Source organism: Panthera uncia, unplaced genomic scaffold (genome assembly GCF_023721935.1).
Source record: "Panthera uncia isolate 11264 unplaced genomic scaffold, Puncia_PCG_1.0 HiC_scaffold_69, whole genome shotgun sequence".
Taxonomy (NCBI): Eukaryota; Metazoa; Chordata; class Mammalia; order Carnivora; family Felidae; genus Panthera; species Panthera uncia.
Window position 1 is genome coordinate 10,040 of NW_026059858.1, and position 24,504 is coordinate 34,543.

Consider the following 24,504-nt stretch of genomic DNA (forward strand, 5'->3'; position numbering starts at 1 on the left):
GCTGAGGCAAGGATTCCCAGAGCAGAGGCTTCCCTAGCCTTGCCCAGGAGCACATCCCGGAACCCAACTGGGCCAAAACCTACTCCCACTCCCAGGTGCCCGGCCAGAACTCCTGCCTACTGAGTCCAGGGCCCCAGGTTTATCTTCATGGGACACAGTTCAAAAAACCACAGAGGAAAGGGGTGCCTGGGTGGCTCGGTTGGTTAAGTGTCCGACTCAATCTCAGCTCAGATCATGATCTCATGGTTTGTGGGTTCAAGCCCCATGTTGGGCTCCACGCTGGGCACAAAGCTTACTTAAAACAAGGCACAGGGGCAAACAGGATCGCGACACCTGTCCTCAGCCAGGACACGGCTCACCCGAGACCGGCCTTGCCGAGCCCTAGGACCCGAGGCTGTGTAGACACAGCACTCTGAAGGGGAAGTTCTGGGGGCACCCCAGGGTCCCTCCCCCTGGTGGCTGTGCTGGAAGGGTCGTGGGCACGGAGCCAAGTGCCTCAGGTCTGCTGTCTCAACGCTGCCCTGTAAACCACGGCAGCCGGTCCTGCTAACTGTGTAATGTGGTTTCCCAACTGGCTCCAAATAAAAACGGCCTTTTGCACGGACACTCGGTTTGGAAGCAGGCTTCGTTATCGTGAGACAGACCGTGGGAGTCTTTGTCCCGCTGGTGGGTCCTGCTGAAGGCGCACAGGTGGGCGTGGCTAGATGTACACGGATGTCAGATGCACACACGTGCACGGGGATGCTGGTGCCCTAAACCTGGTCTCCGGAGCGTCCCTGGGGACGGCCGGCAGTCCGCACAGGCAAGCCGGGGTGTAGACCCAGCACCCATGTTCTCCCCAGAGCTGCTGCAGCATGCAGAACCCACCTTGGGGCCAGGTGGCTGGGCCACCCACCGATGGGAGCGTTCGCAGGTCAGGGTGGGGGCAAGCGCAAAGGCCTCCATCACGAGGTCAGTGACCAGAGGTGAGAGGCACCGCCCTCCACCCGGCAAGTCCCGCAGGATCCCTGAGCATGGAAGGGGAAGAGCACTGCCCCTCCCCACGGGGTCCCTGGGGCATGGGGTGGGTGGGGGTGGGGAGTCAGCGGGGAGGCCCCCTGTGGATGCCCTGCCCCCCAGCATCCTCCTGCAGCCTCAGGGCAGCCTCCTGAGACACCCTGTCCCGACAAGCGGACCTCAGGGACCCCTGGGTGCAGGCAGCTCCTCTCCAGGAGGGCTGCTCCAACCTCTCTGCACCAAGCTGGCTCCGAGCAGCTGGCCTTCCCTTCCCGCGGGGCACGGGCGCTTCTCAAGACAGGGCTGTAGGAGGGGGCTGTGCTCAGCTCGAGGCCGTGGGGGCCTGGTTTGGGTTCCTGCCTGGGGCCGGGGCCCTCTTCTTGGCCTCCTGACCAGCCGCCCCCACCCACGCCAGGTTAGTACAAGACCAGGAGCCCCTCCACGTGTGGAGCTTGTGGTTTGATTTTGGGGAGAGCCGACGGTCTTGCATCTGAGGCGGTGTGCTCAGGGTGGGTCCCGTGTGGGCCGGCACGTGGGTGAGTGACCCCAAGCGGTCTGCAGTCACCAGTGAGGTAGGTCAGGGTTAGCCCGCTGGGGGAGGAGCGGGGCTCCAGGGCCCCCGCGTCCCAGCTTCCACCTGACGGGCAAATGTCTGCCAGCGGCCAATGCCTGGCGTCTCACCCGGAAAGAGAAGCCCACTGAGGCTTCTCATTTAGGTCAACTTTTTTTAGGAAAGGGACATAGTCTAAAGCAAGTACCTGGACAACTGGCCTTACCAAGTTTAGCCACAGGCTACGGGAATCAGGGATCCCGGCCTGGCCCTGCAGGGCACAGGATACCCTGTGGGGGACTGAGTCCCTGAGGCTGGCATCTTGGCCCCCTCACTGGTCCCCAGGAACAAGCAGGACCTGCCTCTTGTGGGGGGCGGGGTGAAGGCAGAGTGGCCTGGTGGGCACATGAGACCCCCCTCCCCGCCACGGGGACAGCAAGCCAGCCCGCAGTGCCCCAGCAGGCAGCGGGATGGGGACGAGAACCAGTACTCAGGGCCACCGCCAGACAAGCCCTCGGGGTGTGGGTCACAGGGATATCCCACCTAGGGTCCCCGTCAGTCCCTGGCTCCACAATGCGAACACTGGAATGTGGACCGTGCCGGAACCCGGGTCCTGGGCAAGCTGCGAAGAGACATCCCTTCTGAGACATCGAGGCCCCAGGACGTGGAGCACGCTGCACGGGCTGCCTCCGGTGCCAGAGGAGCCTGGCCTCCCGCTAGGCCGGGCTGGGTCAGGCTTTGGCCTCGGGGTGCTGGTTCTGTTCCCGAGAGGCCAACCCTGCCGTCCACACGCTGTCCTCCAGGGCCGGTGGGGGGGCTTCCGGCTTCGGGCCACTGAGGCCTCTGTCCTGCAGGCTTAGCACCTGCTCGGCCTTCTCCTCCTGGGGCGGGGGCAGGGCCAGGGGCGGGTGGCGGCCTTCCCGGAGGTGCCGCAGGATCACCAGCATGGCCACCGAGAGGTAGACAATGAACAGCACTAGGAAGAACATGAAGTAGACGAGGAACTAGAACAGAGAGGGGTAGGGGTGAGGTCAGCCCAGGCAGGTGAGGGGCAGGGGCGGGAAGGGGCCTGTGGATTCCTCCCCGGCTCTCCCTCCTCCCGCGGAGGCCACAGGAACACTGCAGGAGTGGGGCTGGGTGCCCGAGGGTCGGGGGACAGGCCAGGAGCAGGTCTCCACAGTGGGCAGGGCCCGCCCTCTGCCCTGCTCCAGGGCAAGCCCTGGGGGGCCCCCCACCGCTTTCCCACAAGCCCTGGCAGTTTCCCTGCATCGCGTGGCCCTTGTGATCTACCCCAAGATGCTCCGCTCGATTTATGAGAACAAACATGAGCTTCATTCTGTGGGCCAAGTTCCCACGGCTGCCGAGGGCACAAGGACAAGCATGTGCGGGAACTTCCCACACGGCGGAGCCCAGACGCAAGCCCCAAGCCAGTCTCTGCCCCGGGGATCGGTGCAGCTGCGCGGGGCGCCCAGAACGTGGGAATGTCCCTCCTGAGTCTCCTGACTGCCGGGACGGGCAGTCCAGGCGGTTCCGGGCGTCTGCGGGCCAGACCAGGCGTGGGTCCTGCCCGAGACCTTGGCGCTCCGCTCCCCGCAGGCCCCTCTCCATGCCTTTCTGGGAAAAGCTCATCTTCACAAGCAAAACCGGGAAATGAACCATGACGGACGCTGCTTCCAGGCAGATGGAGCGGATGTGTTTTCCCCACTCCTCCCCCAGGTACGGCTGACGCTCTGGACGTTACACACAGAGCACACAGACGAAGGCAGTTCACCAGCTAGGAGCCCTGGAGGCTGAGGACAAGCACCAATGTGTCCCCTGGGCTTTTCTAATTTTGTGATGTAATTTTAGAAACGAAACCAGGGCCGCCTGGGTGGCTCAGTCGGTTGAGCGTCCGACTTCAGCTCAGGTCACGATCTCACAGCTCGTGAGTTCGAGCCCCGCGTCGGGCTCTGTGCTGACAGCTCGGAGCCTGGAGCCTGCTTCGGATTCTGTGCCTCCCTCTCTCTCTGCCCCAACCCACTCACATTCTCTCTCTGTCTCTCTCAGAAATAAACAAACATTAAAAAAAATTAAAAAAAAAAAAAAAAAGAAACCAGCAACCCAGAAATGCCAGCTAATGAAGGGGAAAAAAAAACAAAAAAAAACAATAAAAGCTGTTCTTTCCAGCAAAAGGACTGGGACTAGAGAGGGACAGCCCATCAGGACAGGAAACAGACAGAGGGAACAGCCCTACAATGGCTGAACCCCACCCTCATTACCCAGACTACAATGGGGCCCCCGTCAGATGGTGGTGAAGGCCCAGTGGGGAGCTGGAAAGTTCACCCCGGCAGAAACCACACAGAAAGCCTGGACTTTCACTCTCCCCAGGCGGTAACAACCCCCAAACCCTAGCCCTGTGGATTGAGGACTTGTACCATTGCCCAGCAGCAGGGAGAACACCCCATTCCCTCCACTGGAGGCCATGTGGGAGCGGTCACAAGGCACCCCCCACCTTGTAACCACTGGAGGCTGGAAGCCAGGTGGGGAGAACTGGAACCCCCGTCCTTGCCAGGCAGGCAGGAGGAGCGAGGAGCCCCCCCAGCTCCCTCTTGGTCAGGAGGTCTGAGCACAGAGCCTGAACTTCCACCCGCCTGGCTGTAACAAGGCACATGTCCCCAACTTCCTCTGCTAGAGCAGTGTCAGGAAAAAGCAGTTAAAGTGGAGGGTTTCAGTAAGATGCAGATCTCTTAACATAATCTCCGAAATGTCCAGGTTTTAATAAAAAAATCACTTAGAACCACAAAGACCTCTAACTGAATGAATACAATCTACAGATGCCATCACAGGGATGACAGAGATGTTAAAATTATCTGAGAGAGACTTTACCACAGCATGATGAAGCTGTTTCATGGTGCATTAACACTCTTGGAATAGGTCAAAAACTCTAAGAAAAGAAAGAGACAAAGAACAGCTAGAATTGGAAACACAATAACCAAACCAAAAACTCAATGGTTTCAACAACAGAACAGAACAGACAGGACAGAGAAAACAATCAACGAACTGGAAGATGGGGCGATGGAAATCATCAGATCTAAACAGAGAGAAAACAAGACTAAAAAAAAAAAAAAAAAAAGAAATCCTAAGCAGAGCTTCATTCCCTTATATGACAAAAGATGTGATGTTGTGTCATGCGAATCCCACAAAAAGAAAGAGGATAGGGCTGGAAAACTACTTGAGGAAATAGTGGCTCCAAATTTGGTGAGAAATAAACCTACAGATTCAAGATGCTCAGGGAACCACACACACAGGACAAACCCAAAGAAAATCAGACCAACACACACCATATTTAAACTTCTGAAAAAGCTAAAGGCAAAGGAAAAAGAAAAGCCTTGCAAGTAGCCAGAAAAAAGTGACACCTTAAGGGAAAAGCAGTGGCTTTTTCATCAGAAGCCAGTTAAGACCACAAGGATGTGACACATTTTTCTTCAAAGTTAAAAGAAAAAACTATCAGCCTAGAAGCCTATATCCAGTATCATCTCCTTTGGGAATGAAAAGGAAATCAAGAGATTCTCAGAAAAAGGAAAAACTAACAGAAGAAGTTGTCACCAGCTGACCTACCCTAAAAGAAGGGCTTAAAGGAGAATTCTCTGAACAGAAGGGAAATCATTAAGAAGAAACCCTGGATCAGCGGGGAAAACAAAAGAACACAGTGAGCCAAATCATGGGTAAACAGAAGGCTTTCTTTCTCTTCTAGAAATTTCTAAATGTTTGATAGTTAAAGCAAAATTTGGAACCCTAACTTATATGGCTGTAATGATACGTAGAGAAAATACTTGAGACAACTATACTATTAACAGTGGAAGGTAGGGGCGATGGGTGGCTCAGTCGGTTGAGTGTCCGACTTCGGCTCAGGTCATGATCTCCCAGTTCGTGAGTTTGAGCCCCGTGTCGGGTTCTGTGCTGACAGCTCGGAGCCTGGAGCTTGCTTTGGATTCTGTGTCTCCCTCTCTCTCTGCCCCTCCCTGGCTCATGCTCTCTCTCTCTCTGTCAAAAATATACATTCAGGGGCGCCTGGGTGGCGCAGTCGGTTAAGCGTCCGGCTTCAGCCAGGTCACGATCTCGCGGTCCGTGAGTTCGAGCCCCGCGTCAGGCTCTGGGCTGATGGCTCGGAGCCTGGAGCCTGTTTCCGATTCTGTGTCTCCCTCTCTCTCTGCCCCTCCCCCGTTCATGCTCTGTCTCTCTCTGTCCCAAAAATAAATAAAAAACGTTGAAAAAAAAAAATTTAAAAAAAAAAAAAATATACATTCAAAAAAAATTTTTTTTAACGAATAAATAAAAACAGTGGAAGGTAGAATGACATGGTAGGAGATAAGATTTCTATACTTCGCTCAAATAGGTTATTTAACACAGTCACCATCAAAAAAGCTATAGCAAGAGATACACTCAAAAACACAACAAATAAAATGAAACTCTAAAGAATGTGCAATCCATAGGAAGGCACAGAAAATACAAAGGCGAAGAAAAGGAAAACAGAAAATGATATGGCAGATGTAAACTCTAACACGTCAATAATTTCACTAAACATAAATGGTCTACATTCACCACTTAAGACAGACGTTTGCAGAATAGATTATAAAACATGACTCAATCATATGTAGTGTACAAGGAACTCATTTCAAATATAACCATACAGTCAGGTAAAAAGTAAAAGGATGTAAAAATGTGTATCACACAAATGTTAATTAAAGGAAAACAGAGGGGCACCTGGTGGCTCAGTCAGTTAAGCGTAGGAGTTCAGCTCAGCTCATGATCTCATGGTTCGTGAGTTTGAGCCCCGCGTTGGGCTCTCTGCTGACAGCTGGGAGACCGGAACCTGCTTCGGATTCTGTGTCTCCATCTCTCTCTGCCCCTCCCTGCTCGCTTGTGCGCTCTCTCTCTCTCTCTCTCTCGAAAATAAACATTTAAAAAAAATTTTTTTTAAGAAAACAGGAGTGCCTATGTTGATATTAGGTGAAGTAGACGTCAGAGAAAAGAAAATGACCAGAGGCAGAGAAGGACATTTCATAATGATCAAAAGCTCAATCCATCAAAACGCTGCAATCCCCACAATCCCCGAGGTGTGTGCAACAAACAAAAGACCTAGAAACACGTGAAGACAAACACGATAGAACTGAAAGCAGAAACGATCAAAGCCTCAATGAAGGATGGGGATGCCAACACTCCTCTCTCAACAACGGGATGAGACAAAATCCACAGGGAGACAGATTAAATCAATACCACCATCAATCAGATCTAACTGGAATTTATGAAACACTCCACCCAACAAAAGGAGAATTCACATTCTTCTCAAGGGTCCACATAACATATAATAAGATAAACCACATCCTGGGCCAGAAAACAAACCTCAACAAATTTAAAAGGACTGAAATCAGATAGACTGTATTCACTGATCACAAAATAGAATCAAAATGGAAAATCAACAACAAAGATAACAGGAAACTCTCGAAACACTTGGAAACCAAACGAGACCATCTGCAATAATTATAGGTCAAAGAGAGATAAAAAGATACACTGAGATGAACAAAAATGAAAATGCAGCTTCCCGATCTGTGGGACGCGGCCGAAGCGGCAAGAGAGGGGACTGCACGCACAGCACTAAATGCAAATGTTAGAGAAGAAGCCTCAAGGGGCACCCGGGTGGCCCAGAAGGTTGAGCGTCTGACTCTTAATTTAGGCTCAGGTCATGATCCCAGGGTCTTGGGACCGAGCCCCGTGTTGGGCACGCTTCGTGCGGAGCCCATTTAAGATCCCCTCTCTCCCTCTGCCCCTCGCCCCTGCTCGCGTGCTCTCTAAAATAAAAATAAAATAAAAAAGAAGCCTCGAGTCATTGATCTAAATTCCCATTTCAAGAACCTAGAAAAAGATGAATATGAATCTAAAGCAAGTAAAAAGAAGGAAACAATAAGGAGGAAGTCTGAGCCAGTCGCAGTAAGGCAAGAAAAGGAAAGAAAAAGCACGTGAAAAACAAACCACCTCCTGGAACTAACGAATGGCCACAGCAAGGCTATAAAACACCAACACCCGAGTATCGGGTGTATCCCTACGTGTTCTCAACGAGCACACGGTGCTGCTGGACCGAAGCCATGTGTGCAGGCCCCCACCTCCAATGGGACTGTGTTTGGAGACAGGGCCTTCAAAGAGGCAATTAAGGTCAGAGGGGTCATAACAGTGGGCCCTGATCCAATGTGACCCCTGTTCCTGGAAGCAGAGAGGGACACCAGACGTGCACACACACGGAGAAAAGTTCACATGAGGACACAGAAGACGACGTCTACGTGCCAGCAAGCCCTCGGGAGCACCCAGCTCTGTGCACACCCTGACCTTAGACTCTGAGCTTCCAGGATTGTGAGTTGCCCAGCGTCTGGTGCTTCCATATGGCAGCCCCGGCAGACGAGTGTGGACACGAATATTAAAATACACTACCACTCACAATTGCTCAAAACACAATGAAATACTTAGGCATAAACCTAAGAAAGCACGTATAATACTCGTTTGCCAGAAACTGCAAGATGCGGGAGGAAATCAAGCACTCTCCACACAAATGCAGACACACACCGCGTTCACAGACTGGAAACAGAGCGAAGATGCCAATTCTCCCAGAACGGACACGGGCTTACTGTGAGTCACAGCAAAATTCCAGCAAGAATTTTTGTAGGTAGACAAGTTGACTCTAAAATTTACACAGAAAGGCTGGGGAGCCTGGGTGGCTCGGTCGGTTAAGCGTCAGACTCTCGGTTTCGGCTCGGATCGTCTCACAGTTTGTGGCTTCAAGCCCCATGTCGGGGTCCGTGATGACAGTGTGGAGCCTGCTTGGGATTCTCTCTCCCTCTCTCTGCCCCTCCAATGCTTGCTCTCTCTCTCTCAAAATAAACTTTAAAAAAGTTTTAAAAAATAAATAAAACTTACAGAGAAAGGCAAGGAAACTAGAAGGTGGAAACAATCCTGAAAACACGCTTCAAGGCTGGGGCAATCAGTCTGCCCAATTTCAGAGCTCACCGTGGAGCTGGCGAGCAGGACGCGGTGGCGGACGGGCAGGTGTCCAGCTCCGTGGGTGGCCCGAGAGCCCAGAAACAGACCCGCACAAACACACGCAACGCGATTCTGACAACAGTGAGGCAGCAGTTGGACAGAGAAGAGACGGTCTCTTCGACAAGCGGGGCCGGGCAACGGGCCGTCCGGACAGAGGCGGCCTTTGACCTCACACAAAACTTACGTCCGCGTGGGTCAGACTTAAAGGTAAACCCATGAAACTTTAAGAAAGAGATTGGGGAAGACTCTCGAGAGCCCGGGTCACGCAAAAAGTTCTTCCACGTGACGCCAAGCCCAGACGCATAAAGGGAGAAACAGGTAAACCAGAGCTGATCAAATCTGGAAGTTTTGCTCTGCAAAAACCCCGTCAGGATGGACAGATGGGCCAGAGCCGCACAGAACGCGCGGACCTCATACCGCCGACCCCACAAGGCATACGGGTGCGGGGCTGCACAGAACTCCGGACGCCCCCCAACTTACTAACAACCTCCCGTGGCCCGGCAACTCCACCAGTAACACGACTAACGCACACTTTGGATGCCGGCCGCTCCCAGCACAGTCCACCACACAGAGCACATCCACAGGGGGGCGCTCGGCAGACAGGAGCAAGCACTTCACATGTTCTTCTCCTAACCAGGTTTTCAAACCCCGCAGGCCGGTTTCCAAACAAGAGGGTCTGTCCCCGCCCAGCGCCTCTTTCCAGTCAACTCTGGGGTCACCAAAGTAGTGCCAACTCAGCTCAGAGGCTGGGACTTCTCCGGGGAGCCCAAGCCCACTGAGGTCCAGGCTCCAGGCAGACGGGAGGCTGCATGCCCCCAGGCTCAGGGTATGTGTCAGGCCACGGGTGGGGCGGGGTGGTCCCCAGGAGCCTGGCTGCCTCCCTCCTGCGGACCTGCCCTCTGGCTAATTCCAGCTTGCCCGAGACCAGCCAGAGTCACACGTGGCAGTGTCCCCCAACCTCACGGGGGACAGAACTCTCAAGCCCTGCTCAGAAGCCCCGAGGACCCACCCAGAGTTGGATGGAGGGAGGGACCAGACAGGGGCCCGCGCGCACCCAGGTCAACCCCAGGTCTACTCTCCCGTCTTTCGGACAAAAAACAGCTCAAGTGAGGGTCAGGGCCCAGGCCGGACAGGTTTTGACATCAAAGGCAGAGACCTCAAACGGGCGGTGAGCTGTAACCACACAGGGAGGGGCTCACAGCCATACCTCTGTCCTTCCTGGGACATCAGCCGGCGTGGGGGACGCCGGGGGCTGCTCGGGGGGGCCTGCATCTGGGCGGCCTCGGGGGCCCCAGCAGCCTAAGCAGGGCCGGCTGTGCGCTGCCCAGACCAGGGGGCCTGCCCGGCCCCAGCCTGGGCCCCCGGGACGGGGCAGCCCAACCACAGCTGACCTTTCCCTCCCTGCTCCTGCTCTGCCCCAGCCCACCCTGCCCACGCCGCCCCTGCAGCGGACCCGCGGACCCAGACCCTTTGGAGGGGGAGATGCCGCTGGCCGGACACCCCTCCAGAGGCTTCCGTCCCCGGGACGCGAGGCGGAAGGGACTCACCTGCGAGCGCACCGGGAGGCCCAGACACCGCTTGTCGGCAACGATGAGGATGACGATGGTCTTGAGGACGGTGGCGAAGAATGTGTTGACTCCGAACACCAGGGCACAGAGCTCTTTAGAAAGAGAGGACGCGATCTGAAAGCTGAATGGGAAAGCAGCCGAGCTCAGACGCAGCTGCGGCACGGGGCGCGCCCACCGCACAAAGGGAACCGGCACGACTGGCCCGGGACCCAGGCGGCGCTCCGGGCCCTGCGCAAGCTGTGTGCGTGCAACCCCGAGGACAACACACACCCCGGGAAGACGTCCAGAACATCTCCTGGTAATTCTGGGACAGAGTAAACAGAGCCCCGAGAGCCTCGTGAGAACAGGCAGAAATCACGAGGGTGCTGGAATCACTGTTCTTTCACGACTCGAGAAATTAGGGACAGAACAGTAAAACAAACAAGAAAAAGCAAGAGGAATGAACGTGCACACGGCTCCCGGTCCTCTGCAGAAAAGTGAACATTTGAAGGTGCTTCCGCGAAAATCCCCGAGGTGCCTCTAAAAACAACTGGATAAAAAAACACTCCGAAGTTCTGAAGAATGAAGGAAAATACGCAAGAAGCCTTTCAAGAGGATGACAGAAGCGGAGGGGCCGCTGTGCTGGGTGGGGAACAAGGAAGGGCCCCCGCCCACATGAGCAGCAGCGCGACTGACGCAGAGTGAGGAAACCCAAGCTGGGCAGGGTCCCTGGCCACCTGCCCCGCGTGTCTCCTGTGTTCCACAGCCCCGGTGGGAGCAATTGAGACGTGACAAGGGGCACACGGCGAGAAGCTCCCACCACATCCGGTTGCCCGAGGGACAGTACAGAACCCAGCAGGAGAGGCCAGATGCAAACTGTCCCTACGAAAGGCAAGGGGCCCGCAGGGCCACCGTGCGCTCGCCCGGGATCTACCGTCTTCCGGGGCACGTGCCCCGGCCTGGCCAGTCCCTCCTGGGACCCATCTGCGGCCATCAGAATCTGGAGGAATAAACGCAGATGAGGGGCTATCGACCTCAGGGCTCAAAGTCGCAGGGAAACATCGCACGTGGCATCCCAGTCACCCGGGGACCAGCCGTACAGCATCACCGAGAGGACCGACTGCGCCTGCACCTGTGACACCGAAGCACACAGCTAAGTGTGCGGGGCAGGGCTGCAGCGGGACGAGCGTGGTCCCAGGTCAGCCCAGACACCCCGACGGCCGCAGCAGGCCTGGCGGTGGAGCCAGAAGGGCCGTTCTCCACGCCAGCCCACGTCGTATCCCACCCTTTCTGCGTTCCTACAATCAGCACAAACATCCGAGGAGGACATGTATCGAGTGCACAGCAGTCACAGCAGATGACCCGGAGCCCTTTCCGGTGCTGACCGTGGCGCTCCTGGCCAACGAGATGCCCTGGGGACATTTGCAGGCTGAGAGAGGGCGAGGAGGGACAGGAGGCAGGGAGGACCAGCAGGCCACACAGGGGGTCGTCAGGGGAGGTGGTCCCGGCCACGGGAAGTAGGCTGGGCATCTTCCGAGGAAACCGTCCCCGGGGCGTCTGGCAGAGCCCGGCCCTCCCCAACAGAAGAGGAGGGACCCCTGGGCAGGTGTGGACCGAGTGTGGAGAGCAAAGCTGGGGACTGGCACTTCCGTGAGGCGACACCAAGGAGCTGGGAGCCTGAGGATGCCACGTGAGCTCGAGATCGAGTGCGGACAGATGATCTGATCAGGGGTGACCAGGAGGGGTGAGGCCCGGAGGGGAACCAGGGCCGGGCAGGGGAGCTGGTAACAGACCCAAGCCGACCCGCCGGGCGCAGGAAGCTCAGGGAGGGAGGGAGGGAGGGAGGCTCCTACACGTGTGGGGCGTGGGCACATGTGGTGTGAACATGTGTGGCAACAGCATACAGCTTCGTGAAAGGGTCAGTTCAAAGGAATACACAGAGGATCTTAGGAGCAAGCAAGACGTGGGCTGGAGAAAGTTCTAGAAGGCACAAGTGGGCTGAGGGCAGCACCTGGTTACTCCTTGGCTGTGTGTCACCGTGCCCTGCCGCGGAAAGGGACAAGAAGGGCCTCGCGCCAGTCAGGGCCGCAGCAGCGCCTGGGGCCTCAAAAACAGGCCAGGGAGCTGGGAGGAAGGACATGACAAGGGCTGGTAACTGTGGACACCAAGTAGCCGCCACGGGAGAAGCAGAGGGGATGCCACACGTGGCAGGCTCCGTGCCGAGCTCGGGGTCACAAAAGCGGGGACAAGCCGTGCCACGGACAAGAGACAGCTGGGCCCCTAGCGGGGGGGCACGCTAGGTTCACTGTTCCTCCCAGTAAGAGAGCACACCGCCCCGCTAGCTCCACGCTGCCTGCACGTGCCCCCTCTGCTCCCCACAGAACATTCTGGAAGGGAGGCCTCTTAACACATGCAGACAGCCTGTCTATTCCCAGCAAGCAGGAGGAAGGCGTGTGGCCCTCCGGCCACCCGCCACCGGCCAGGCTGTGGCTCTGGCTCTTAAGTGGCCACCCAGACCACGGCCTCACACGGCCCGCCCCGCTCCAGTCGACTCACGTGGCGATGGGCACCAGGAACTGGTAGGCGCCACGGAAGAGCACGAAGGCCACGTAGCACAGCCAGATGCTGCTCGTGCTGTACATGAAGAAGACCAACGCAGCCTGCACTGCCGTCACGCCCGCGATGACCAGCTTCGCCCACAGCGCCCAGCGGATCTTCACGAAGCCCGCGGAGAAGGAGGTGATGGCACCTGGGGAGACAGGGCGCGTCACGGCCGTCCTGGGGAGGCGGGCGGGGCGGGCGAGGCCGGCGGGGCCGTGGGCGTACCGAGCAGGGTGGACGCGGCATCCGCCCCCCCCGTTGTAGACGGAGGAGGCGTCCGTGGTGGGGTTGACCACGTTCCACAGGATGTGCACGTAGTAGACGATCAGGTAGTAGGCGGCCGAGTTGAAGACCCACCAGAGGGACCAGAGGCGCAGCTGCGGCAGCCGCAGGTGGTCCCCCAGCTCCCGGAGCATGCGCACCAGGGTCCAGTCCCGCCAGGCCCCCAGCGGCGCCCGGCCCGGCTTGGCGTCTGCAGGCTGGGAGGGGGCCGGGTTCATGCGGTCCAGCTCGGAGGGCGAGGCCCCGTGGCGCGCGGGGGCGGCGCGGTTGAAGAAGAGGCTGCGCTTGGGGCGCTTCAGGAAGAGGGCGAGGACCAGGCTGAAGGTGAGGAAGCCCAGGGAGATGTGGTTGACCGTGGAGAAGGGGACCCGGCCCACGGTGACCAGCAGCTGGCCCAGCACGGAGCTGGTGAAGACGCCCAGCAGCACGGCCGTGCGCGAGTAGCCGGCCATGCGCTGGTAGCGGGCCGGGCACACGAGCGAGAAGACGTAGGAGGAGTAGGCGATGCGGGCGGCCATGGTGAGGCTGTAGAAGAGCTCCATGAACTGCATGTGCAGCACGGAATCGCCCAGCAGCAGCAGCAGCCACACGGAGATGTAGCTCAGGCCCTGCAGCAGCAGCACCGGCTTGTAGCGCAGGTAGTCAGTGAGCAGGAAGACGGGCACCAGCACCGCCAGGTAGGAGTAGGACAGCACCGGCGTGATCTCGTTGGTGACCTGTGGGACGGCAGGCTCGTGACACCGCGGCCCCTCGAGCGCCCCGGCCGCCCCCCGCCCCCGGGCCGTCGGCGTTTTCCCCGCCTTACTACATCCGACAAAAACACACGGCCGTCGGGACTGCGCACGGCGGCCCGGCGCCGACCACGTCCGCCCCACGGCACGCCGGCCCCGCGGGCACGCCGCTCCTGGCACGGGACGCCGGGGACCGACTCACTAACGAGCAGTCATGACGCGGTCACGCGCTAACCCAGCTTTGTTTGTTCCTCGTGATACAGAAACACGATGTGGCTTCTCCTTGGTCACAGTTGTGACCAACCTACACTCCGGTCTCAGAAGGAAAGGCCGCAGACGACGAGTGCGCACAACAGGTTTCACAGACCAGAAGGAAGGGAAGAAACCACAAGGAAAAGGAAACCGGGCCAGAGGCAACAGCAGGGCCCGGCCAGGCCCCCCTCACGCCTGTCTGCTGGGGGAGGGCACCAGCCACCACCCTCACTCGGTCCCGGGGCACAGGGACACTGGGTGGGAAGCCCCTGCACCCAATGCCACTGGACCCCACCACGGGGCTCTGGCCGTGGCTCGGATCCACCGGGGCAGGCACAGGTAGGCCCCCAGAGGCTGCGGCCTCCCTGGGGACGCACCGGACTCAGGGCACCAAACCTGACTCGGACCACAGAGCAATCCCGGAGACAGCCCAGGGGACCCTCGGCCCTGAAAACCAGCAGGCTCTGAGGCCCCGGAGTCGAACCTGGGTCAGCACGGGGGGCCGTGCCCACCACCTACCAGGCTCTGGGACGCCACGTGGACCCAGCACTTCAGAGGGTTCAGTCGGGGAGTTCTGCGGCCCCGGCGCCTGCCCGCCCAGGGGATGCTACATGATGGGCCCGGCTGGCCACAGACGGTCCCGGGCCAAGTGTGGAGACCTGTTTCTGCCCTCGTGCACAGGACAAGCCTCAGGGCCCAAGGAAGGCTGTCGGGAGACCCAGCTCTGAGACACAGGGGCCCGTGACAGAACTTCCCTGGCTGGTGGCCTCTTAAACCCACATGGCCATGGGAAGCTGAGGATGACCCCCAGGCCGTGGCCCCCGAGACACCGTGCACAAAAGCCCCAGGACATTCTGGGACACTCGGTGCAGGTGGGCCCCGGGGGAAAGAAGAACCTGCACTTGGTCACCAAGAGCCACAGGGTCCCAGCTGCAGGGGGGTCTGGACCGTGTTTACAGTCTCCAAGAACATCAAACGGCCCTCACTTATGATGTCTCCTAATGACCCCCAGCCCCACCCCACAGCCCCACTCTGCTTCCCCTCAGGCCTGGCAAACAGCTGACCCATGTCACACGGGGAAGTTCCTGGAGGACAGGGCACCCACGAGGTCCCCAGGGCAGACGGCAACTGTCACGTGGCCCGGCCCTGGCACGAGGTCAGCCTCGTCCCGGCCCGAGCCTGGCATCACCTGGACGCATTCCCATCCCGCTCGTGTCTGGTCCAGGCTGACGGGGAAAGCGCGGAAACCGTGCCCAGACCTAGATCCAGGTGGCTTCCAGGCTGCTGCTTCTCGGATCGGGCAGGCTCGGCCGGGCCCCACAGCAGCCGTGGGAAGGCAGGGAAGATGGGGCACCAGGAGGGAGACCAGCGGGTTCTGAGGAGTGGGACGGAGGGGGCGGGGCAGAGCCACGGAGTGGGACGAAGGGGGCAGGGCAGAACCACGGCCTACCCAAACTCCGGGAGGAAACACCAGAGCTGATGCCAGGCAGAGCCTGTACGCACACGGAGAACCGCCTGAGGCGAGGGCAGGAATGACACAGGGACCTTCACTGAGGAGGGCACCAGGTGGTGTCAGCCCCGTGAGGATGGCGGTCAGTGGTCCCGGGTGGGGGCTTTCCGTGGGGGCTGCGGCAGCAGGACTCAGCCAGGCAGCCTGGATGCAAAGGAATGACAGGCCTGCGGGTGCAGAGCAGGACCCGTCCCCTCCCCAAGGCACTTCCTAAGTCTGCGGTGGAGGGGGGGCCGTGTCAGGTGACCTCACAGCATGAACCGTGGACAATCTGGCCAGACTAAAGCTTACAAAGCGGGGGAGACCAGCCCAGACTAGGAGAAACACGTGACCCCAAAGGGCAACCAGAAGGCAGACAGCCCCGGAGGAGGACACGGAGGCTGGCCTGCGAGCACAGAGACAGCCAGGTGACAGCCAGGCCCCGCGGACTGCACGGAGAGCAGAGAAACACAATCCAGCAGCACACCGGCTGTTCACTGCGATCAGATGGGCAGAAACTCAACAGCACCAATCAGATGCTGGCAAGGGAAACGGGAGCCACGTGTGCGTGGCCAGGCCCCGCACACCTGCCGGGGGCTGGGGTAGGGACAGCCTGGAGGCCACCTAAGCACCAGGTGAACGCTCTGCGGTTCCACCCCCAGGGTGCATGAATGTCACATCAGCCCGAGCCTGTGGGGACCAGCGTCCCCGGTCGGCCCAGCAGCGAGAAGCCGCAGCGGCTGTGCGGACACAAGCCAGCCAGCTCACAGCTGCGCCACCCGTGGGCCCCGCCGAGCAGCCGCGAGCACGGCCCGCCCGCCTCCACTGCCCGTCTGATGGCGTCCACGGGGCTGGTGGTCTGGCTGAATGTCTGGAACCCCCCACAGCGGACACTTGAACCACAGTCTGAACTGCGTGGCTCCCCTTGTCTCCAGCTTGTTTTCAGTAAATATAGTCCAAGTGCCACATTGTTTTCTCTTCCCTACGATGTTCTTAAAAACACTTTTTCCTCTAGCTTCCATTGCTATAAGGATAAAATATGAAACACACACGACACACGGAATACGTGTTAACTGTTCACGCTGTCGGCAAGGCTCCTGGTCAACGGTGGGCTATCAGTAGCTAAGTTTTTGGGAAGTCAGGTTATACGCAGATTTTCAACTGCACGGGGGTTGGGCACCCCTAAGCCCCAAGTTCAAGGATCATCTGTATTCGATCAGTTCACGTGCAACTGGAGAGCAGGCAGATGAGCTTTATAACTTTGCTGCAGACATTTTTCTTGTTTTTCTTGTGATCTGAATGGAGTTTTACATACGCGCTTATTCTGATGAGGGCCGGCCGCCCCTCCAGACAGCAGTGCTCCTGAGAGCGACAGCCACCTGGCCCACCAGTGAGCGCGGGAGGAGGGCCAGAGGGCCTGTGTGGGGGTTGGGGGGGCACAGGGCCCCCCCCTCAGAAGTGATTGGCTCTGGGATCAGGTGCAGTCACATGCAGGGTTAGACCTCCTGTGAGCCGGTCAGGCAGGTATTTCCATTTTTCCTAAGGCGGCTACTTTGAGGGTCAGGCCTCATTTGGGCGGCAACGCCACTTGACTTAAACAAGTCTCAGGTGTGCAAGGGGACGGTGACAAGCTCTCAGGGAGCAAGGAAGGCAGCAGCTCGGCATGACCCACAGTTCAGACACAGTGACAGGGGACACAGGGGCTGGCACACACGCTGGAGGGGACAGGTGGCCAGAGGCCGAAGGGCAGGGGTGACTGAGCAGGGAGCCTGGGCCAGGAACAGGTCGGGCAGGAGAGCCAGGTGGTGAGCAGAGCTGGCACAGAAGCCCTGACCGAGAGATTCACTGACCAACAGCCCTTGGGTTCTTTAGTCTTGTGGAGAAGGAAAGGCTGGAGGTGTGTAATCTGTTGCTGCCCCAGGGTGTAAGCTTATTAGTCAAGTTTCAAGGAGACCCTCTGTCCTGGCTGCCTCATCAAAGGGAAATTCCTCAGTCCTCAAAGGCTGCAAGCGAGCCGTCTCAGCAGGTGAGCCCGCGGGGGTGGGGTCCTCCCCCTCCGGCTGGGGCAGCCAGCCATCCCTCTCGGCTGCCATCCCTCTCTCTCGAACTGGCCTGGTCAGTGACAGTCTGGCCCTTGGTGTGGAGGTGGCCCTCGGGGGGGGCCGGGATCGGGACCCCTGACCCCCACAGCCACCTGCCCTCGCAGGCTCAGCCACCCCGGGCCCGGGGCGCCCCCACATGCCGCGCCCACGCACCTGCTCCTGCGTGAAGTTCTTATCGGTGCTCAGGAGGTAGGGGGTGATGAAGCTCTCCCCGGGCCGCATCTGTGCCATGAAGCCATAGAAACACAGGTAGAACACCAGGCACCTCCAGGATTTGAGCTCAGGGTCCCGTCCAAGCTCCGGGGGCTCCTGCTTCTCCGCCACCTGGCCGGAGGGCGCCATGCTTGCTGTCCAGGCCGCCCACAGCCCTGCAGGAGAGGAGGCTGTTCCTGAAACAGATGAGGCAAGAATCGGGGCAGCTCAACCGGCAGCCGGTGGACACCACCCTGCCTGCCCCCAGAAACAACACCGAAGAGCGTCCCCTTCTTTCACGGAGTTAGGACTCAACGTCCACACGGGGAGAAGAGCCCAGAGGCCCCAAACCTGAGAATCCCCTGGAGCCCGTAGCAACCCAGATGCCGGGTGCACCCACTGGGCTGTCAGCACCTCCAGGGGCTACCAGGACGACCTCATTCCATACCTCACCCACCACGGGATTGGCTCTTTAAACATCAACTAAAGCCAAATACAACTTAAAATCCAGTCTTCAAGCACACCAGACTCATTTCAAGTGCTCACAGCGGTGGCAATGGCTATGGACTATGGGGTGGGCACGAATCCCTCCCCGGGAGAGGTCTCAGGGACAGCCTGCTCCGGCGGCTGGTGTCACGGCACCCAGACACGTCCCTGTGCGGAGACCCAGCTGCCCCAAGATGGCAGGAAGAGACCTTGCCGGGCCGCCTGGCACACACCTGGCCACAGTCAGCAAGCTGCAGCCTGGGGGCGCCGTCCCGTCGCCGGTGGGGGGACTCCGTGCACAACACCGGAGGATGTGGCAGACGAGCCTGGGGGTGACACTGACTGTGGGCAAGGAGGGCAAAGGGAGAAGCAGGAGCCTCTGGAGGAGAGGGTGACAAGGTGACAGGAAGGGACCACGTGCGACAGAGGCCTTCAGCCTAATGACCCTGGAGCCTTGAGAGGCGGCAGCAGCAGCTTCCCAAACCGGCTAAGCCTACTCCAGCAGAGAGCAGCAGGGGGTCAGACCCACTCCAGTTTCCCGTTTCGGTTTGCGGCTGTTTCCCTTTGTTACTATGTTTCTATAAGTCAAGTGACTCTGGCTCTCCGTTTAAGGCACTGATATACCCTTCTTTTTAAATAAGCAGGAAGCCCGGCAGGCAGGCATCGTGGGAGGGTGGGGAGGACACGCGTGCTAAGGAGCCCCGTGGCTCAGCCCAGGTAGGGATGCCCTGGGTGCAGAGGGTGGCGGGGCTGACAGACGGCGGGAGAACTCTGCTCCTGCGAGGCCTGGCCTTTCAAGGAGAGTGCATAGAGGGTGTGGATCCGGGCAGGGACCCCCTCCAATTCCCAGCGGGCGACCAAGTTCCCAAGATGTGAAACCAGCCTTGTGGGGGGTGGTCCAGGGACCCCGAGGAAAAGCCACCAGACTCCCAGCACATGCAGCCCAGAGACCATCCAAGCAGGAAGTGCTCCCACACTCCTCCCAGGATGAGCCGCAGAAGAGCCAGGTGACTGCAGAGACCCCACCCCCAGGAAGCACAGAGCCTCAGCAAAGTGAACTGTGGCCTCGTGAGCAGGCCTGTCCCCGCCTTCCACGCACCCACGCTTATTTCTGTGACACAGGGAAAACCAGGGGGACAGCAGTGAACCCCTCCGAAGCCAGGCTGGAGGGTCTGTGGGGGCTACGTGCGATGGCAGGGGCGAGGGGCAGCTGCAAGAATTTGAGAGTTTCAAAGGCGGGGAGGGTGGTGGTCCCAGGAGTTACAAGGTCCTGGGCCGGCCCCTCAACGTTCCCAAGGGGCCAAATGAAACGGTCAGCCAGGCGGCAGAGCTGCAACTCCCCCCACCCCCGGAAAACCGCCGCAGGGCGCACAGGCCAAATGGCTTCAACAGACAGACTGGTATTCCCTCCTCCAAACCCACCAGGAGCTCGTACACATGGCGGGCCCAGGGCCACAGGGAGAACCACCCAACCTCGGGTGCACCCCCAGGGACCCCATCGCTGCCCCAGGACCCCCTCAAGTTCACTCCCCCACTCCCAGGTACACTCCCTGGACGCCAGGGCAACCCCACACTCACCTAGCCAGGCTCCCCAGCTCAGGGTGAACAGCCAAGAATCCACCTGAACCCAGGGTCCCCAGGGGCAGGTCCCCACCCTCCCAGGGGCTCAGAGGCCTTGAGGACTTGGCCATCCTGTTCAAACAGGTATCATCTCCAGAAGCAATGAGAACTTACCATTACCTGGTACCCCCTGAGTCCTGGGGCAATGGTGCAAGTTTCAGACACGAGCACCCAACACACTAATGCTTTTTGTTCTATATCCTGGACTCCAAAGGCTTCGGAAACCCAGGAGTGGTTCTTCCCTCTCTACAGTGAGAACTGCCAGGAGCTCCCCGTGCAGCTGTCTGAAGGTCTGGGTCACGGCCCAGGACTCTGCACCTTACACGTCCCGCGGGCAGGCCCGAGCAGGTGAAAGAACACAGCGCCCCAGGACACTCTGCCTCCGGTCCCTGGCTGGACGTGCAGGGCTACATCTCAACGTCAGGACTCCCAGGGAGTGTGGCCACCCCACCCCAACCATCGCTCGGGTGGGCCCCTGGGAGCCCTCCAGGGTCACAACACAAAGGTGGGCCAACCTCAATGCCCAGAAGGATGGGTACGAAAGGAGCCGGCCCAGGTGATGGCCAGGGAGCCCCTACCACCGATGGAGCTCACGGAGAACGGGGGGAGTGTCTACAGAGACAGTGCATCAGAGAGCCCCTTCCCTGCCTGCCCATTCTCCAGTTCCATCCCTGAGATCTAGGGACACTGCCCTGTGCGGGGCTCAACCTGCTGGGTGGCCAAGGGCCCCAGCCCTTCTCCCAAGTTCCATAACAGCTGGGGTGAAGGAGAGGCCTCCCCCAGCCGGAAGATGCCCTGGCCTCTGGGGCCGCCTCTGTTCTCTGACCACATGATGCTAAGTTCCCCCCCACCCCATGCCCCCACAGCTCACTCCAAGTCCTCGGCTCAGTGTCCTGCACACAAGTCTCACCTCTGGGGACCACGCTCTGTGTTCGCTCTACACTTGCGGCCCACGAGCTGGCCTGAGTCACCCCTGTACGGGAAGTCCACCCGAAGTGTCCGTGAACATTTGCTCAAGACCGGTTCCCAGCAGGGGTCTCCGCAGAAGTGCAGCAGGGCCTCCCACCCACCTCGGGCACACCGGAAAGGGGAACTCGGCTCCTCAGCCCGGGCACCAGGGGCAGTGGAGACGCCCGCCTGCGACGGAGAGTACGTTTACTGTCCCGCTGTTGGCCCAGCCTCACCCTGCCCCGTGCCAGGAGGCAGAAACAGCAGTGAAGGCGCTGAGGAGCATGGAAGGCTCCAGACTCTCAAGAGCGTTCCTTCAAAACTGGGCACCTGCATTTCTGCTCCAGATATTGCTCCCGACTGTTGTTTAAGAGCCCCGCGCCTCCTCCAGCTCGGGGCGGGGGTGGGGGGGCCCGGTCCTGGACCTCCCCGTCCCTAGCCGCTCCCGGACCCCCGACGTGAGAGGTCCCACCGCAGGGGCACCCGGGGCTGAACTCAAGGAGGCAAGCGAGCCTACAAGCCGGGGCACGTGTGGCAAAGCTGACCCTCTGGTCACCCCTCACAGCTGAAGTGCCACCACCTGACCTCCCAGAACAAAGGACAGTAGGCCGCGGCACGACCCACCATGTGAAGCGGTCGCCGGCGATGCTTATCTGCACGGAGACACCTGGGGTCATCAGGCTTGGGTCCACTTTGGAATGCGCCTCTCCCACACTTTGAACAACTTCTCAACAGGCTGGGCATGTACAGGCCGGACAATTCAGAATCCAGGGAACTCTGAATTGAGCCAGGCAGGAGAGGCTCAAGGGGAGGAGCTTGGTCCCCTCCCTGGAGCACGGCCTGCCACACAGAAACAGGAGCCAAACCTCCCGAGTCTAATTTGAAATCCATTTTTAACACTGGCCACTGGGGAAAAGGTGTTGACCACTACAGGACCAGTGCGTGTTGACAAGCCCTGTCACGCGGCCTCTCCAGGAGGAAAGGCAGCCCGTGCCCGGGACTGAGCATCAGAGAAACAGGCCAACTCAGAAGCCAGGGGTCTCAGCCAGCGAGGCTGGGGCCCTGCCCACGTTCAGGTGGACTTCGTCTGCTTCGGGTGAGTTCACTCAACTCACCTGGGCTGGGTGTAGACACCAGCCCTGACGAGCGGCCAGCTGCCACGGCCAGGACTCAAAGTCCTCTCTTGAAAACACGCAGGCCCTTCCCAGGCTCAGGCTCCAGGAAGGTGAGGAGGGGTGCCACCACGCGGGCACAGGTGCAGCACAGCCCAGAAGGCAGATGAGGCACTGAGCTCAGGGCAAGTGGGCAGCAGGACGGGCCTGGACCGCAAGTGCCCTGACCCCAGCCCAATGCCATGCAACTTCAGGCCCCTTCAGGGCAACTGAAGGAAACACCGACCAACCAGGAGAGTCGTGGGAGGGGACCGAGGACCCCAGCAAGTGCCCCCAAGAGAAGGTTCTAACAGCCCCCACAGGGACACCCCCCCCCCCGACCACCCGTCTTGGGGGGGAGATTCTGTACCTCCAGGACCCAGTCAGTCTAGAGACACAAAACCAAAAAAAAGCAAAATCCACCTGCCTTGTTTTGTGCTTTAAACTGGCTACTGTTCCCCCAGGTTAACGAGGGAGGTTCATTACATTCTTAGTGAAAAAGAAAGACCCCCACAAATTGCTTGACACAGTTCCCTGTTCCAAAGAGTAAAATTACAGCTTCTGGCCATCACTACTGTAGACACCGAACCCACATGTTGAAAACTGGCTGATCATCACTGCCCAGCACAAGTGACTAAAATATCCACAGTTGCTGACATCCACTAAAGCCCCCTCGGTAAGAAAGGAATGAGTAGCACCAACTCGAAAGGATTCAAAGACAGAGCAATGCAGTATGGTGGGAGACAGCAGGGGGAGACACCATCTGGGGTCCTTCAGGCCTGGGCACTGGGCTCCCACACCTGCAGAGTAAGGCAGTTCCCCCAGGCCAGAAAGTCCTGGTTCTGCTCATTCAGTCTGGACTGCAGGAGGGCCCTCCGGTCTCCCTTATGGAGAGGGTCTCAGCAGGGGACCCTGTTCCAAAACCTGTACCCTACCGCACTCTGCGCAGCATGGGAACCAGCTTCCTCTAGATGCTCTGGACTTCTGAGCTGTCTCAGATCCTAACCTGTGCTCAGACCAGCGGGGCTGGGGCTGGGCGCCCTGAACATGCCGCGTGTGTCTGGGCCACAACCCTGGACTCTCCAGAACAAGCGTTTCACTCGCGGAAAGTAAACAGGACCCTGGAGGATAGCTTCCGCCTGCAGAGATGTACCGGCAGGTCCACTCAGGAAAGGACCGCAAGTACAAGGCTCGGGTTCCCAGACAATCTCCAGCACTCTCTGCTGCAACCGCTCCTCCAAAAAGGATGGCCATCAGCACCTCTGAGCTCTGGGGCAGGAGACGAACAATGGGCCCGGTAGGGACTGGGAAGCGCGCCAAGCGCCCTCCCGGTCGCGTGGGTGGACCGGGGATCCCCCGCTGCCCCGCCGGCGGAGCACGTGCGCACGGGTGGTGCTGCCGGGGCACCGTGCCCGGCCGCCAGCGCCGAGTCCACGCGGTTCTGTCCATCCTGGGTAAGAGTCCCAGAGTGACGGGGAAGGGTCGGGGCGGCACTCAGACCCCAACTGGCTGGACAGGTGCTGAAGTGACCGGAGGTGAGCGAGCCGCACCACAGAGGATCGGAGCGCGCGCGCACCGTGAGCACCGGCGGGAAATGCGGCGGGCGGGCGATGCCCGAGTCCCTTCCTTCACGGGACCCACGGCCACCGCGGGGAGGAACGGGTCACCGTGCGCCCAGGTCGCGCCCTGCACGCGCCGGGCGTGCCCACGCCCGTGCACTCACCCCGCAGCCCCCGGCCCGTGCACTCACCCCGCAGCCCCCGGCCCTCATTCACCCCGCGGTCCCCGGTGCGCGCCTCCCCAGGTACCCGGGCGGGCGGGCGGGCGGGCGGCGTCCGCTCCTAAAGGCGCGCTGCAGCGCTGGGCGGGGGCGAGGACCCACCCGAAGTGGGCGCACGCGCCGCCCCGGCGCACACAATGACCCGCGGCCGCGGGCGCTGCCGGGAAAGGCGGCGGGACCACGCCCCCGGCCACGCCACGCCCGCGCTCCGACCCGCGCAGCCGCGGCAGCGCTTGCCACGGTGCCCCGCGCTAGTTCCCAGGCTCGCGGTCCGCCCGCCCCGCCACTGCCCCCGGTCACGAGGCCGCCTCTTGGCGCGGGCCTGGGAGCCTCCGTGAGGGGCCTGGCCCATCCACGGGGCGTCCGCACCCCGCCCCCCGCCCCGGCCCCAGCCTCCACTCGACCGCCCCTCGAGGGCCCGCCGGCATGCAGCCCCCTCTGCACCGTCGCCCCACCCCCGCCCCGCCACAGCCCGCGCTGGGTCGGCCCCCCCCCCCCCCCCCCCCCCCCGACTCCGCCCGCAGCCTCCACTGGACTGTCCCTCGCGCGCCCACCTGCCCCCCGATGTAGCCCCCACCGGACTGCCCAACACCTCCCCCACCCCGCAGTCCTCACCAGACAGCACCCGGGCCGTAGCCCCCACTGGACCGCTCTTCCCCCCCCCCCGCCCCCCGCAAGGCCCCCACTGAACAGTCCCCCCAACCAGCTC

At 59.9% G+C, this 24,504-nt stretch overlaps 1 protein-coding gene across 1 annotated transcript; it reads right to left on the reverse strand.

The window, feature by feature from the left end:
* Nucleotides 1–281: 281 nt before the first annotated feature.
* Nucleotides 282–23,912, reverse strand: LOC125918349 (reduced folate transporter-like). The gene is given in 7 exon segments (XM_049624348.1): nt 282–2,550; nt 10,162–10,303; nt 12,718–12,910; nt 12,988–13,018; nt 13,020–13,760; nt 17,772–18,007; nt 23,766–23,912. Coding segments are annotated over 6 exon segments (1,569 nt in total). The 5' UTR covers nt 17,961–18,007; nt 23,766–23,912; the 3' UTR covers nt 282–2,277.
* Between the last annotated feature and the right edge of the window lie 592 nt (nt 23,913–24,504).